The 16342-nt window shown below is 46.9% G+C and overlaps 1 protein-coding gene across 1 annotated transcript in view; it reads right to left on the bottom strand.

Annotated features, from left to right (window-relative positions):
• LOC137385124 (NACHT, LRR and PYD domains-containing protein 3-like) overlaps window positions 1–16342 on the bottom strand; it is a 118262-nt gene that overhangs the window by 38904 nt on the left and 63016 nt on the right. Inside the window, 1 exon segment of the mRNA XM_068059925.1 lies at window positions 8391–10128. Within this exon segment, the coding sequence (XP_067916026.1) occupies window positions 8391–10128 (1738 nt within the window).

Here is a 16342-nt window from a genome sequence, read left to right as displayed (position 1 = left end):
TAGTGAATATAGGCCTAGTTGACCCAATCTCTCCTCATATGTCAATCCTGCCATCCCAGGAATCAGCCTAGTAAATCTTCTTTGCACTTCCTCCATGGCAAAAACATCCTTCCTCAGATAAGACCAAAACTGCACACAATACTCCAGATGTGGTCTCGCCAAGGCCCTGTATAACTGCAGCAAGACATCCGTGCTCCTGTACTCAAATCCTCTTGCAATGAAAGCCAACATACCAGTCGCCTTCCTAACTGCTTGCTTTCAGCAACAGGTTTACAAGGACACCCAGTTCTCGTTGCACCTCCCCCCTTCCCCAATCTACCACCATTCAAATAATTTGCCTTTCTGTTTTTCCAACCAAAGTGGATAGCCTCATATTTATCCACGTTATACTGCAACTGCCATGCATTTGCCCACTCACCCAACTTGTCCAAATCACATTGCAGTCTCTTTGGATCGTCCTCAGAGCTCACATTCCCCCCCCCCCAACATTGTGTTGTCTGCAAACTTGGAAATGTTACATTTAGTTTCCTCAAACAAGTCATTAATATATATTTTGAATAGCTGGGGCCCAAGCACTGATCCCTGCGGTACCCCACTAGTCAGTGCCTGCAACCCGGAATAAGACCTGTTTAATCCTACTCTCTGTTTCCTGTCTGTCAACCAATTCTCAATCCATGCCAGTATATTATCCCCAATCCCATGTGCTATAATTTTGCACACTAACCTCTTATGTGGGACCTTATCAAAAGCCTTCTGAAAATCCAAATACACCACATCCACTGGTTCTCCCTTATTTATTCTACTAGTTACATTCTCAAAAAACTCCACTAAGTTTGTTGAGCATGATTTCCCTTTTGTAAACCAATGCTGACTTTGTCCAATCCCGTTTATGCTTTCCAGGTGTTCTGTTACCACATCTTTTATTATAGACTCTAGCATTTTCCCTGCTACTGATGTAAGGCTCTTTTGGGCCTCCTTATCTCGAGAGACAATGGATATGCGCCTGGAGGTGGTCAGTGGTTTGTGAAGCAGCGCCTGGAGTGGCCATAAAGGCCAATTCTGGAGTGACAGGCTCTTCCACAGGTGCTGCAGAGAAATTTGTTTGTCGGGGCTGTTGCACAGTTGGCTCTCCCCTTGCGCCTCTGTCTTTTCTCCTGCCAACTACTAAGTCTCTTCGACTCGCCACAATTTAGCCCTGTCTTTATGGCTGCCCGCCAGCTCTGGCGAATGCTGGCAACTGACTCCCACGACTTGTGATCAATGTCACACGATTTCATGTCGCGTTTGCAGACGTCTTGAAAGCGGAGACATGGACGGCCGGTGGGTCTGATACCAGTGGCGAGCTCGCTGTACAATGTGTCTTTGGGGATCCTGCCATCTTCCATGCGGCTCACATGGCCAAGCCATCTCAAGCGCCGCTGACTCAGTAGTGTGTATAAGCTGGGGGTGTTGGCCGCTTCAAGGACTTCTGTGTTGGAGATATAGTCCGCCACCTGATGCCAAGTATTCTCCGAAGGCAGCGAAGATGGAATGAATTGAGACGTCGCTCTTGGCTGACATACGTTGTCCAGGCCTCGCTGCCGTAGAGCAAGGTACTGAGGACACAGGCCTGATACACTCGGACTTTTGTGTTCCGTGTCAGTGCGCCATTTTCCCACACTCTCTTGGCCAGTCTGGACATAGCAGTGGAAGCCTTACCCATGCGCTTGTTGATTTCTGCATCTAGAGACAGGTTACTGGTGATAGTTGAGCCTAGGTAGGTGAACTCTTGAACCACTTCCAGAGCGTGGTCGCCAATATTGATGGATGGAGCATTTCTGACGTCCTGCCCCATGATGTTCGTTTTCTTGAGGCTGATGGTTAGGCCAAATTCATTGCAGGCAGACGCAAACCTGTCGATGAGACTCTGCAGGCACTCTTCAGTGTGAGATGTTAAAGCAGCATTGTCAGCAAAGAGGAGTTCTCTGATGAGGACTTTCCGTACTTTGGACTTCGCTCTTAGACGAGCAAGGTTGAACAACCTGCCCCCTGATCTTGTGTGGAGGAAAATTCCTTCTTCAGAGGATTTGAACGCATGTGAAAGCAGCAGGGAGAAGAAAATCCCAAAAAGTGTGGGTGTGAGAACACAGCCCTGTTTCACACCACTCAGGATGGGAAAGGGCTCTGATGAGGAGCCACCATGTTGAATTGTGCCTTTCATATTGTCATGGAATGAGGTGATGATACTTAGTAGCTTTGGTGGACATCCGATCTTTTCTAGTAGTCTGAAGAGACCCCCTCTGCTGACGAGGTCAAAGGCTTTGGTGAGATCAATGAAAGCAATGTAGAGGGGCATCTGCTGTTCACGGCATTTCTCCTGTATCTGACGAAGGGAGAACAGCATGTCAATGGTCGATCTCTCTGCACGAAAGCCACACTGTGCCTCAGGGTAGACGCGCTCGGCCAGCTTCTGGAGTCTGTTCAGATCGACTCGAGCAAAGACTTTCCCCACTATGCTGAGCAGGGAGATTCCACGGTAGTTGTTGCAGTCACCGCGGTCACCTTTGTTTTTATAGAGGGTGATGATGTTGGCATCGCGCATGTCCTGGGGTACTGCTCCCTCGTCCCAGCACAGGCATAGCAGTTCATGTGGTGCTGAGAGTATAGCAGGCTTGGCACTCTTGATTATTTCAGGGGTAATGCTGTCCTTCCCAGGGGCTTTTCCGTTGGCTAGAGAATCAATGGCATCACTGAGTTCCGATTTGGTCGGCTGTATGTCCAGCTCATCCATGACTGGTAGAGGCTGGGCTGCATTGAGGGCGGTCTCAGTGACAGCATTCTCCCTGGAGTACAGTTCTAGGTAGTGCTCAACCCAGCGGTCCATCTGTTTGCGTTGGTCAGTGATTATGTCCCCCGATTTAGATTTGAGGAGGGCGATCTTCTTGATGGTTGGCCCAAGAGCTCTCTTCATGCCATCATACATTCCTCTGATGTTTCCGGTGTCTGAGGCCAGCTGAATATGACTGCATAGGTGTTGCCAGTAGTCGTTTGCGCAACGCCTAGCTGTTCTTTGTGCAGTACTTCTGGCTGCTTTAAGTGCTGCGGATGTTAAATCGCTGGGGGCTTTCTTGTAGTTCAACAGTGCAATGCGCTTAGCGGCTATGACAGGTTCCAGCTCTTCATTATGAGATTGAAACCAGTCTGCATTTCTCTTCGCACTTTTGCCGTAGGTGGTCAAAGCTGACTCATAGATGGCGTCTCTGATGTGGGCCCACTTGGTCTCAGCATCCCCTGTGGGAGTGTTTTGAAGGGCTGTTTCAAGTGAATTTAGAAACTTTTGTAACAGCTGTGGGTGAGAAATTCTGCTCGTGTTGATGCGCGGGTGGCCCTTCTGCTTGGAATGATGCAACTTCTTTGGTCTGAGTCTAACCTTGCTGCACACCAGGGAGTGGTCGGTGTCGCAGTCCGCACTGTGGAAGCTGCGTGTGATTTGAACACTGTTTAAGGTGGCTCGCCTTGTGACAATGAGGTCTAGCTGGTGCCAACGACGTGATCTTGGGTGCCTCCATGAAACCTGGTGACAGGGTTTAGTGTGAAAGAACGAGTTGGTGATGCAGAGGTTATGATAGGTACACAACTCAAGCAGTCTCTGCCCATTCTCAGTCATCCTTCCAACGCCATAGCGCCCAAGGCAGGAGGGCCATGAGTCATGGTCGGCCCCAACCCTGGCATTAAAGTCCCCCAGCAGGAATAGGTGTTCGGTGTTGGGGATGCTGCTAATGATGTTATGGAGTTGTTCATAGAACTGGTCTTTAGCTTCAGGTTGGGAGCAGAGTGTTGGAGCATAGATGCTGAGTAGGTGTACTGGACCAGAGGTGGTGAGCAGTCGGATGGACAGTATGCGTTCCGAGCCATTTGAGGGAGGCTCTATCATGCTGAGCAAGGAGTTTCTGATGGCGAAGCCCACTCCATGCTGTCTTGGTTCTTCAGGATCCCTGCCCTGCCAGAAGAAGGTGTAGTCTTGCTCTGCTAGAGAGCCAGTCGCGGGGAGGCGAGTCTCCTGAAGTGCTGCAATGTCCACATTGAATCTACTGAGCTCGTTGTTAATGATGGCGGTCTTCCGAGAATCGTTGATTTGTGTAAGGTCTTCCGACAGGCCAGGACACATAGTTCTGACGTTCCAGCTTGCAAAGCGAAGGGCTGGTACCTTCTTTCCTTTTTTCATGTTGTTTGGTGCGGTGTATCAGTCCACCTTTCGGGCAATGACCCTGAGCTCCAAGCACCCATTGAAGCAGGCAGACTGTGGTGGGACAGAACCTTATTGACCGGGGGCTGCCCGGTTTGAGGCGGGCGGTAGCTGTCCAGTGAGGTGCGATGACCTCTCCCACCGACAAAGGCAACCCGTGGCGCCCAGTTTCTACGCCAATTTATCTGGACTTATAACCCGTAACTGCTGCCTTCCATGTTGTGTCAGTCGCTGTGAGGCAACCATGGAGTGACCTCTTCATAGCGCATGTCTGGGCAAATTTATGGAGGTTGAGAGTTGCCCAGTCGTCAAAACCCCCCTCTCGGCCTTTCTGGTGGGGTCCAAAGGAGTGCAGGACACGACGTTTGGCACCAGTATGGCTGCAGGAACTGCCGGAAACATGCCAAAGGTGATACATGACCGCCTACGGGGTTCCACTCCGGATTTTCTGTTAGGGTTTACTCCCTTAGCCTTGGTCTCTCCCGAGACGCCCACAAGGCAGTGGGGTTGTTGGGGCCCCTACACAGGTGTAGGATGGTGCCGGTGGGAGGAGGGGATGCAAGGGGGAGGGGTAGAAGGAGGGGGTGGGGGGGGTGCAGGGGAAGGGGGTGCGGGGTGAAGATGGTGCGAGGGGGGCGGCGGGCTGGGACGGGGTTGTGAGGGGGTGAGCTGAGAGGGTGGAGCAGGGAAGGGGACGGGGGTGGGTGGAAGGGGGGTAAAGGGGGGGGTGGGGGGGGTGGGGGAAGCTGGTGCAGGTAATAAGCCATTTCCTCAGTGCCCGCCATCGACGTCCGGAAAGCTCATCCACGTCCTTTGGGAGGTGAAGCATCATTTGGCAGACTTAGAGTTGATTACATTTGCTTAGGGTTTTTTTTTTTTGCAGTGGTTTAAATAAAGGCATGCAGCATTGCCGACAGTGCGCTGCAGATGCTCTCCGAGCCATCTCCCGCGGGTGCTTTGAAGTTGCGGCCGGGGGGGCCGTTCGTGGATGTTTTGGGTGTTCGGGGCACCTTTTCTCAGGACTTCTCTCGGGTCCCGCTGCTCCTTCTTCACCTCAATGGATTTACCGCACGCCGGAACCGCAGACACTCTGGGCGGTGAAGACAGCGGGATCGGAGATTGAAGTATCGGCAGCTGTTCTCGTCAGTTTCATCCGGATCAATTTCATTGAGAAAACAAAGAGCAGGTGTGGCTGGGGGAGGGCAGTGGGCCCAGGTAACATACACTAAACTAACTGTTAGCCTTTAGATAGGGCTAAAATGAACTGATTTAAAGAGCCAGGGGAATTTAAGCAGTTTAAGAGGGCAGATTGGGGGAGAAAACGTTAGGGATGGGAGCAGATGGCCATGGATAGAGTTGAACAGCAAGGGAGCTTCCTAGGGAGGTTCCAGCCCAGGAGCCATCTTGAACCTGTAAGGCTAACTGGTCTGTAATTCCCTGTTTTTTCTCTCTTTGTTTAAATTGCGGGGGTACATTTGCCACCCTCCAATCTGTACGAACTGCTCCAGAGTCTATAGAATTTTGGAAAATGACCACCAATACATCCACTATTTCCAGGGCCATTAATGAGTAGGAATGACTTGGAACTCACTGCCGATGGTGGTGGTGGAAGTGGAGATGATCAATGATTTCAAAAGAGAATTGGATCGGCACTTCAGGGAAACAAACTTGCAGGGCTATGGGGATAGAGCAGGAGACTGAGTGAACCGCAACAGAGAGAGCTGGCATGGGGAGGCGGTGGCGTAGTGGTATTGTCACTGGACTAGTAACCCAGAGACCCAGGATATTGCTCTGGGGACATGGGTTCAAATCCCACCACAGCAAAAGGTGGGAATTTGAATTCAATTAATAAATCTGGAATTAAAAAGCTAGTCTAATGATGGCCATGAAACCATTGTCGATTGTTGTAAAAACCCATCTGGTTCACTAATGTCCTTTAGGGAAGGAAATCTGCTGTCCTTACCTGGTCTGGCCTACATGTGACTCCAGACCCACAGCAATGTGGTTGACTCTTACATGCCCTCTGAAATGGCCTAGCAAGCCACTCAGTTAGGGCAATTAGGGATGGGCAATAAATGCTGGCCTGGCCTGTGACGCCCACATCCCATGAATGAATTTTAAAAAACTCAATGGGTCAAATGGCCTCCTTCTGTGGCAGAAAGAGTCTCTAATGAGAATGTGGAACCTGCTACCACAGTAGGTGTTTGTGGTGAATAGTTTATATACATTGAAGGGGAGGTTAGATAATCAGATGAGTGAGAAGACAATAGAGGAGTTATGCTGATAGAATTAGATGAGGAAAGACGGGAGGAGGCTCGAGTGCAGCATAAATGCCTGCATGGACTGGTTGGGCCGAATGGCCTGTTTCTGTGCTGTATATCCTATGTAATACAGTACTGGCTGTGTGAAGTCTTTAACTGTCCCTCAGTCTGGTCTCATTGCCTGATGATCAGAATTACCCTCCTGGAGATTAGTGACCAGCCTCGTCAAGTTTGGGGAAAATGGTCTCATTTCTGTCACTTCTTAAATCCTGGATTTTATGGGAATGGGGTGATTTCCCCTGAATTAAATGATAAAACGGTGATTTCCTGTACTTTTTACTCTGTACAGTAGATCAATCTGTATAATACCTGGGGTGAGTTATATTGTGAAATGGTGCTAACTGCTGCTGTAAAATCCATTCCCCCAGGATTTCATATAACAAGGAGAATTGATTCTGTCCCATTGTAAGTTTTAAATGTGCCTGTGCTTCTATTTTACAGGGGAGGGGAGTCACTCACTTTATTCCCCATTAAACTGACACTGCATTTATTTCAAACGTTAACTGGTCTGACAGTTTTTGGGGAATCTTTGGGAGTTCCCTTCCCGATTGGGGCCTCACGCACAGGGGACAGATTATGCGAAATCCCTGGGTTCAGGCCCCAGGTTTTTCCCAGGAGCTGCTGCTGTGAGGCCCCACCACTGACCGGTGTGTGTCTGTACTCCGGGGTTAATACCCCACAACACGTTAGACTGGAGTCTTTTTATCAGCAAGTTTAACCTCCCAAATGTCACTCTTTAATGTTCAGGACTGTGAATAATTCTAAACATTTACAGTTAAAATAATTCCTGTTTTCCCAGTACTCCCAATCCAGGAAATGTCTCCCTCGACATATACATCCTGCATGGGATTGGATTAAATATCTAATGTTAATTATTTAAACTCGGGTTTCTGTCCTGTTTCTAGTTAAAATGCTGGATGTGGAAAATATTTGACATTAATTTTCTGTTCTGCTGGTTTATATTTTATATTTACATTCTGTTGTCCAGACTTATTAATGATGATTTATTGTAATTGAATCAGACTCTTTCAGTGACCTGTATTTACTGATTCCATACAAACTGTAAAATCCCTGATGGTTCACAAGGATCCATTTTAGATTTTCCAGTCCTGATGGTAAAACTAAACAATCCTCTTCTTATTTGTCATCGTTGTGTCAAATCTGTTTCTCTCTGGTTTAACTGAACTGCAGCCGAAGGTTAACAGCTAAAACTGTGCAAGGTATGATGGGAAAAGTTGCCAGCTTTACACAAGGAGAAGGAGCTGTGAAGCAGGTAAAGTCTTTTCCAGCCTGCTAGGCAGTGGGTGATAAAACATTCAATGAGACTGTGGGATGCTGTGGTAACAAGGTTACAGATAAGAAGGAAGGCCAGCAGATGGATTTTGATTTTAAACCTAAGCAGACAGACGACTCCAGGCCCTGAGTGTACGTGACAAAGAACATTCACGATACTGGGAGAAACTGGATAAGAAGGGGAGGCGAGGAGCCCCGAAAGGAGAAGACCTGCAGGACCATCACGGAAAGGGAACCCTGAGTCCACTTCAGTGAAGAGAACCCATCAGAGGGAGACTGATCACCTCACCTCACAACGGGTCGTATTGAAGTCCAAGCCGTGAGTCTTGTGATTTATTGTAACAAGTAGTTTAACAAGTGAAATAACAAGTAGCTAAGTGATTTAAGTAACAATAAAAGTGTTTATACGAAGTATCTCGTGCAGGTGTCTTTTGTCCGCCACGACAGTGACACCCGAGTTTGAGGGTCAACAGAACTGTTTCTTTCCCTTCATTACAGAGCAACAAGACAATCTGTGACTGTTCAACAGTTAGAGACAAATAAACAGTTACCTCAACACCCGGAATTTGTGCAGTACGGGTCCCAGCCGCTGGAGTCCTTCACACTGAATGTGGCAGGACTGCAGATCAATGTTTTTGATGGTATCACAGAGACCAATAACGTGAGACAGGACCGCACAGTCAATTGGGGTCAGTTGCAATCTATTAAATGTAAGTGTGTCCACAGATCCCACTGTGTGCTGAACCAGAGCTTTATTCTGAGACTCAAACAGGTAGTGCAATGTGTTCAGGAGCTTCCTTTTACCAGTTTCACTCTCTGTGTTTCCAATCTGTCCTTTAACCGTCTCCTTCACCCAGTCAATCACTTGGCAAGTTGTTTGACGAAGAAATCGACCCAGAAACTCCTCCAGGGGTCGAGCTGCCTGTGGGGAGGAGAGACCAGCAACAAAACGCAGAAATATCTCAAATCTCCCATCTTCCTCACTGTGAGCTTTACTGAGGAGATTCCGGATTTCCCGGCGACCTGCAGTCAGGAATTGTGCGAGTGCAGCGACAAACTCTTGGATGGTGAGGTGCGGGAATGTGTAAACCACACTCTGGACAGAATCATCTCTCTCCAAAAGTTCCATCAGGAATCCAGACAGGAACTGGGAAGGTTGCAGATTGTACTCGATCAAATCTCCATTTCTAAACACAATCTTCTTCCTGGAGACTCCTGTGAAGGCCATCTCACCGATCTTCAGTAACACATCACGGGGGTTTTCAATCTCTCGGCTATGGTTTTTCAGAATGTTGTAAATATAGTAGGAATATAGCTGGGTGATGGTCTTGGGAACTTGCTGCTGTTTCCTGTCTCTTTGTGTAAAGAAGGGACCCAGTGACAGACAGAGGATCCAGCAGTAGGAAGGGTTGTAGCTCATGGTGTACAGGATCTCGTTCTCCTCCACGTGTTTGAAAACAGCTGCTGCCACCGTCTGATCTTCAAAACACTTGTTGAAATATTCCTTCCGTTCATCACCAACAAATCCCAGGATTTCAGCCCAGACACTGATCTCAGCCTTTTCCAATAAATGTAATGCAGTGGGACGACTGGTCACTAACACTGAACATCCTGGGAGCAGCTTGTGTTGTATTAAACTGTACACAATGTCAGACACTTCACACCAGCATTCGGGATCTGTGCACATGTACTGAGGTTCTGTATTTCTCCGAATGTCAGTAAAATCGATCGTGTCCTTGAATTCATCCAAACCATCAAATATAAACAGCAATCCCTCTGGATTCTTCCAGAGCTCTCCCAGAACATTCCCAAAGTAAGGATACTGATCCAGTATCAGATTCCTCAGGTTTATTCTACAGTTAATAGTATTCAAATCCCGGAATTTAAAACTGAAAACAAATTGAAAGTTTGGGTATATTTTCCCAGTGGCCCAGTCATAAACAATCTTTTGTACCATTGTTGTTTTTCCAATCCCCGGGACTCCACTCACTGCTGCTGAACTCCCAGATTTGGATTTTCCCCAGGAAAAACTGCTCTGGAATAATTGATCAGTTCGGATTTTTTCCAGTTCTTTCCGGAGATGTTTCTCTCTCCACTCTTTATGGTCTCGGCCTCTTACCAGCAATTCATGTTCTACAAGTGTCCGATCTCGAACAGTAGAAATAACCGTTAGCTCAGCGTATCGATCAAGCAGCTGGAAAATCTTAACCTTCTCCTTTATTAGGATAGTGTTCACTCTCAGTGTTTCAGTTTGTACCCGGAGTGTTTCCTTGTGTTTCTGTTGAACATCTTCAATTAGAACAGACAGAAAGTGGTTTTCAATGTTAGCTGCATTGATATAAAAGCAACTTCTGAAAAACATTTTATTAGTCAATAAAGTTGCAAGATTTAATTCACAGCTTCAATAGAGGTGTGTGTATAAATTAAAACTCAGTTAATGAAAACTTCACCTGAAAGTGAAGAATGGTGAAAAGAAGTTTTAAATCCTGATTTGATTCTAACATTTACTGAACATGGAGATGCCTACACAGGTGATATTTTCCCTCTGATGGTTAACATGATCCAGCCTGCCCTGTACGATTAGAAATCTCATTACAAATCCACACGTGATCCTGGTTAAACAACAGTAGACATTCCATTGGATTCATTTTTAAACCATCAGCAGTGTTTACCTTCTACAGAAATGGGAAATTTGACATCGGACACAAGTGGGTTATACTGTGAATTGTCAGTAATCCCACTGTTATTGTATCAGACAATGAGCAGTTTATCTGGCTGGACATTGGCTCCCAGTTCGGCAACATATTAATTTAAAAATTCTCATTATTTTCAAATCCCTCCAGGGCCTGGACCCTCCCTATCTCTGTAACCACCTCTAGCCTGACAAAACTCTGAGGTCTCTGTGTTTCACCAAGGGTAGAGTAACACAGTTATGTCACTGGACTTGTAAGGCAGAGGCCTGGACCACTGATCCGGAGATATGAGTTTATATACAACCATGGCAGCTGGGGAATGTAAATTCTGTTCTGTAAATAGATCTGGAATAAAGCTGGTTTCAAGAATGTGGTACAGGAAAACTACCAGATTGTCATGAAACCCCACCTAACTCACTAATGTCGTTTTGGGAAAGAAATTCACCCTCCTTATCCAGTCTGGTTCTAGGTGACTACAGACACACAACAATGTGGCTGACTGTTAACTGCTGGCTGAAATGGCCTGGCAAGTTACTCAGTTTTATCAAATTGGGAAAAAAAAGTGTAAGCAGTATAAAACCAGACAAACCACCTGGTGTTGACGGAGGCTCCTGACACCACATGCATAACCAGCCCAGTCAACCCTGTAAACTCCTCTTCACCAACATCTTGTGCCAAAATTCAGAGAGCTGTCTCACAGACTTGTCAGGCATCAGCCTAAGATATTCATAATCACAGAATCATTTGTAGCTTCACCAGGTTGACACCTCATTTTGAGGTATGTCTGGTGCTGCTCCTGGCATGCCCTCCTGCACTCTTCATTGAACCTGGTTTTGTCTCCTGGCTTGATGGTAATGGTAGAGTGGTGAATATGCCGGGCCTTGAGGTTACAGATTGTGGTTGAGTACAATTCTGCTGCTGCTGATGGCCCACAGCACCCCATGGATGCCCAGTTTTGCATTGCTAGATCTGTTTGAAAACTACCCCATTTAGCACAGTGGTAGTGCCACACAACATGATGGAGGGTCTCCTCAATGTGAAGGCAGAACTTTATCTCCCCAAGGACTGTGCACAGGTCACTCCTACCAATACTGTCATGGACAGGTGCATCTGTGGCTGGCAGATTGGTGAGGACAAGGTCAAGTATGTTTTTCCCGCTTGTTGGTTCCCTCACCACCTGCTGCATACCCAGTCTAGCAGCTATGTCCTTTAGGACTCGGCCAGTTCGGTCAGTAGTGGTGTAACCGAGCCACTCTTGGTGATGGACATTGAAGTCCCGCATCCAGAGTACATTCTGTGCCCTTGCCATCCTCAGTGTTTCCTCCAAGTGGTGTTCAACATGGGGGGTACTGAGTCATCAGCTGAGGGAGGGCGGTAGGTGGTAATCAGCAGGAGGTTTCCTTACCCAAGTTTGACCTGATGCCATGAAATGTCATCAGGTCCGGAGTCGATGTTGAGGACTCCCAAGGAAATTCCATTCCGACTGTATTCCACTGTGCCAACACCTCTGCTGGATCTGTCCTGCCAGTAGGACAGGACATACCCGGAGATGGTGATGGCAGGATCTGGGACAGTATCTGTCAGGTATGATTCCGTGAGTATGACTATGTCAGGTAATTGCTTGACTAGTCTGTGGGAAAGCTCTCCCAATTTTGGCACAAGCCCCCAGATGTTATTAAGGAGGACTTTGCAGGGTCAACAGGGCTGGGTTTGCTGTTGTAATTTCCGATGCCTGGGTCAATGCCGGGTGGTCTGTCTGGTTTCATTCTGTTTTATTGACTTTGTAGCGGTTAGGTACAACTGAGTGGCTTGCTAGGCGATATCAGAGGGCATGTAAGAGTTAACCACATTGTTGTGGGTCTGGAGTCACATGTAGGCCAGACCAGGCAAGGACAGCAGATTTCCTTCCCTAAAGGACATTAGTGAACCAGATGGGTTTTTACAACAATCGACAATGGTTTCATGGCCATCATTAGACTAGCTTTTAATTCACATTTCACCTTCTGCTCTGATGGGATTCGAACCCATGTCCCCAGAAAAATACCTTGAGTCTCTGGGTTACTAGTCCAGTGACAATGCCACTACACCACTGCCTGCCCGCAGACAAGAAATAAGACTCATCAAAGACAGATTCTTCAAACAAAGGAATGAACCTTCGATCCACGACCATGTTCCAGGAAAGGCTCACAAAAGCTTGTAACGTGTCCTGAAATCATCCCAAGCCAATATAAAAAAATGGGCAGACAAGAATGCAAAGACCCAAAATTTTCAACTAGGGGATGAAGTATTAGTATTATTACCTTTACAGGGTGAACTATTAAAAGCAGGTTCAGTATAAAGTGGTGAAAAGAGTGGGTACGGTAAATTACTTGATTGACACCCGTGATCACCGGGAAAAGAATTGGCTGTTTGATATCAATATGTTGATGCAATATTACCACAGGGAGGAGGATAAACCAGTGCAGGTATGCTAGGTAATGGGGACTATTGAGAAGGAAAAGGATAGTGAGGATGAGGTAGAAGCAGGCCTAGACAATTTTCAGATTGAACCTCCTACTGTCCAGTTAGCTAATACAGAATGGCAAGGAAAATTGGACAACATGCTTTTGTACTTACAGACAGAACAACGTGAAGACCGAACAAGACTTTTCACAGCGTTTAAGAGTCCGTCGGGATAAGCCAGGATGTACAACCTTAGCCACACATGATGTGGATATAGTGGAATCCATTCCGATAAAACTTGTTATCTCTTGCCCCACCCCTGCTTTATTTGCTTAAAACCTATTCCATTTCTTACCTTTGCTAGTTCTGAGGAAAGGTCACTGACCTGAAACATTAATTCTGCTTCTCTCTCCACAGATGCTGCCAGACCTGCTGAGTATTTCCAGCATTTCTTGTTTTTATTTCAGATTTCTAGCATCTGCAGTAATTTGCTTTTATTTTAGCCTATAAAACACCATCCTTACCGCTTAAATCCAGACAAACAGGCTCAAGTAAAAGTAGAAATCCATGCTGGAAAACAACGTAACTGAATGGAGTCAAAGCAGCTGGAGTTCCCCAATAGTTATTGGTGTTTAAACCTGACAGGTCAACCCAACTTTGCATAGGCTACAGAAAAGTCAATGCAGTAATGAAGGCAGACTCTTGCTCAATTTCTCGGTTGGAAGACTATTTACAGTGTGGGCAGTGCCATTTGTCTGAGAGGTAAATTTGGTTCGAGAGATAATGGCAAATTCCTTTGACACTCCAAGCTCAGAAAGAAGCCGTTTTTGTTACAATGGACGGGATTTTCCAGTGTCAAGTATTACCACACAGATTAATGACTCAAAAAAAAAATTCAGAGACGAGTGAACCCAGTAGTGGCCAGTTCCTAACGATGCAGGTCATCTTGCTGAGGTGCTGGTCTTTCGGAATACTTGGAAACAACACATGAAAAAACCGGGAGACTATGTTTGGAAGGTTGCAATTGGCTGATGGAAACAACCTTTGCATAAAAAATGTTTAAAGCAAAATGCCAGACTATAAAGATAAAGTTTATTGTTACAGCCTTACCATTTGAAGATTGGACACATTTTGGGGAAAAAAACAATGTTATTGCCAATGCTTTGTCAGAAATTTAACCTTATTTCAGTTCCAGGAGCAACAATGCTACAAAGAAAAATTGTGTTAACTACCAGTAGAATGAATGATGGGTATGAATGCGAAAATGTGTTTATACTGTTTTTTCAATTTCTGTTTTACATTGTAATGGAATTTAGAATAGTGGGAATGGAGGTTAAGGCAGTTGTATGTTCCTCCTGCAGAATGTGGGAGGTAAGGGTCGCCAAGAGTATCCCTGCTGAATGCATCTGAGGGAAGTGCACCAAACTCCAGCTCCTCGAGAACCGCGTTAGGGAACTGGAGCTGGAGCTGGATGAACTTCGGATCATTCGGGAGGCGGAGGGGGTTATTGAGAGGAGTTATGGGGAGGTAGTCACACCTCAGGTAAAAGAAATAGGTAGATGGGTTACCGTCAGGGGAAGGAGAGGGAACCAGCAGGCAGTGCAGGGATCCCCTGTGGCCGTTTCCCTCAACAACAGGGATACCGTTTTGGATACTGTTGCGGGGGACGACTTACCAGGGGTAAGCAATGGGGTACAGGTCTCTGGCACAGAGTCTGTCCCTGTTGCTCAGAAGGGAAGGGGGAAGAGGAGCAGAGCATTAGTCATTGGGGACTCCATAGTTAGGGGAACAGATAGGAGGGTCTGTGGGAACGAGAGAGACTCACAGTTGGTCTGTTGCCTCCCAGGTGCCAGGGTTCGTGATGTCTTGGATTGTGTTTTTGGGATCCTTAAGGGGGAGGGGGAGCAGCCCCAAGTCGTGGTCCACATAGGCACCAACGACATAGGTAGGAAGAGAGATGGGGATTTAAGGCAGAAATTCAGGGAGCTAGGGTGGAAGCTTAGAGCGAGAACAAACAGAGTTGTTATCTCTGGGTTGTTGCCCGTGTCACGTGATAGCGAAGCGAGGATTAGGGAGAGAGAGGAGTTGAACACGTGGCTGCAGGGATGGTGTAGGAGGGAGGGTTTTGGTTTCCTGGATAATTGGGGCTCTTTCTGGGGTAGGTGGGACCTCTACAAACAGGATGGTCTTCACCTGAACCAGAGGGGTACCAATATCCTGGGGGGGAGATTTGCTAGTGCTCTTCGGGGGGGTTTAAACTAATTCAGCAGGGGAATGGGAACCTAAATTGTAGTTCCAGTGTACAGGATGTTGAGAGTAGTGAGGTCAGGGATAAGGTTACAAGGACGCAAGAGGGCACTGGCAAGCAAGAACTTGGTTTAAAGTGTGTCTACTTCAACGCCAGGAGCATCCGGAATAAGGTGGGTGAGCTTGCAGCATGGGTTGGTACCTGTGATCTCGATGTAGTGGCCATTTCGGAGACATGGATAGAGCAGGGGCAGGAATGGATGTTGCAGGTTCCGGGATTTAGATGTTTCAGTAAGAACAGAGAAGATGGTAAAAGAGGAGGGGGGTGTGGCATTGTTAATCAAGGAGAGTGTTACAGCGGCAGAAAGGACGTTTGAGGACTCGTCTACTGAGGTAGTATGGGCCGAGGTTAGAAACAGGAGAGGAGAGGTCACCCTGTTGGGAATCTTCTATAGACCTCCGAATAGTTCCAGAGATGTAGAGGAAAGGATAGCGAAGATGATTCTCGACAGGGGCGAGAGTAACAGGGTAGTTGTTATGGGGGACTTTAACTTTCCAAATATTGACTGGAAATACTATAGTTCGAGTACTTTAGATGGGTCAGTTTTTGTCCAGTGTGTGCAGGAGGGTTTTCTGACACAGTATGTAGACAGGCCAACCAGGGGCGATGCCACATTGGATTTGGTACTGGGTAATGAACCTGGCCAGGTGTTAGATTTAGATGTAGGTGAGAACTTTGGTGATAGTGATCACAATTCGGTTAGGTTTACCTGAGTGATGGGCAAGGACAGGTATATATCGCAGGGCAAGAATTATAGCTGTGGGAAAGGAAATTATGATGCGATTAGGCAAGATTTAGGATGCGTAGGATGGGGAAGGAAACTGCTGGGGATGGGCACAATCGAAATGTGGAGCTTATTCAAGGAGCAGCTACTGCGTGTCCTTGATAAGTATGTACCTGTCAGGCAGGGAGGAAGTTGTCGAGCGAGGGAGCCGTGGTTTACTAAAGAAGTTGAAGCGCTTGTCAAGAGGAAGAAGAAGGCTTATGTTAGGATGAGACGTGAAGGCTCAGTGAGGGCGCTTGAGAGTTACAAGCTAGCCAGGAAGGATCTAAAGGGAGA

The sequence above is a fragment of the Heterodontus francisci genome, chromosome 28 (genome assembly GCF_036365525.1).
Source record: "Heterodontus francisci isolate sHetFra1 chromosome 28, sHetFra1.hap1, whole genome shotgun sequence".
NCBI classification, from domain to species: domain Eukaryota; kingdom Metazoa; phylum Chordata; class Chondrichthyes; order Heterodontiformes; family Heterodontidae; genus Heterodontus; species Heterodontus francisci.
The sequence above is the reverse complement of the archived record's forward strand: the minus strand, read 5'-3'. Positions and strand labels throughout refer to the sequence as shown.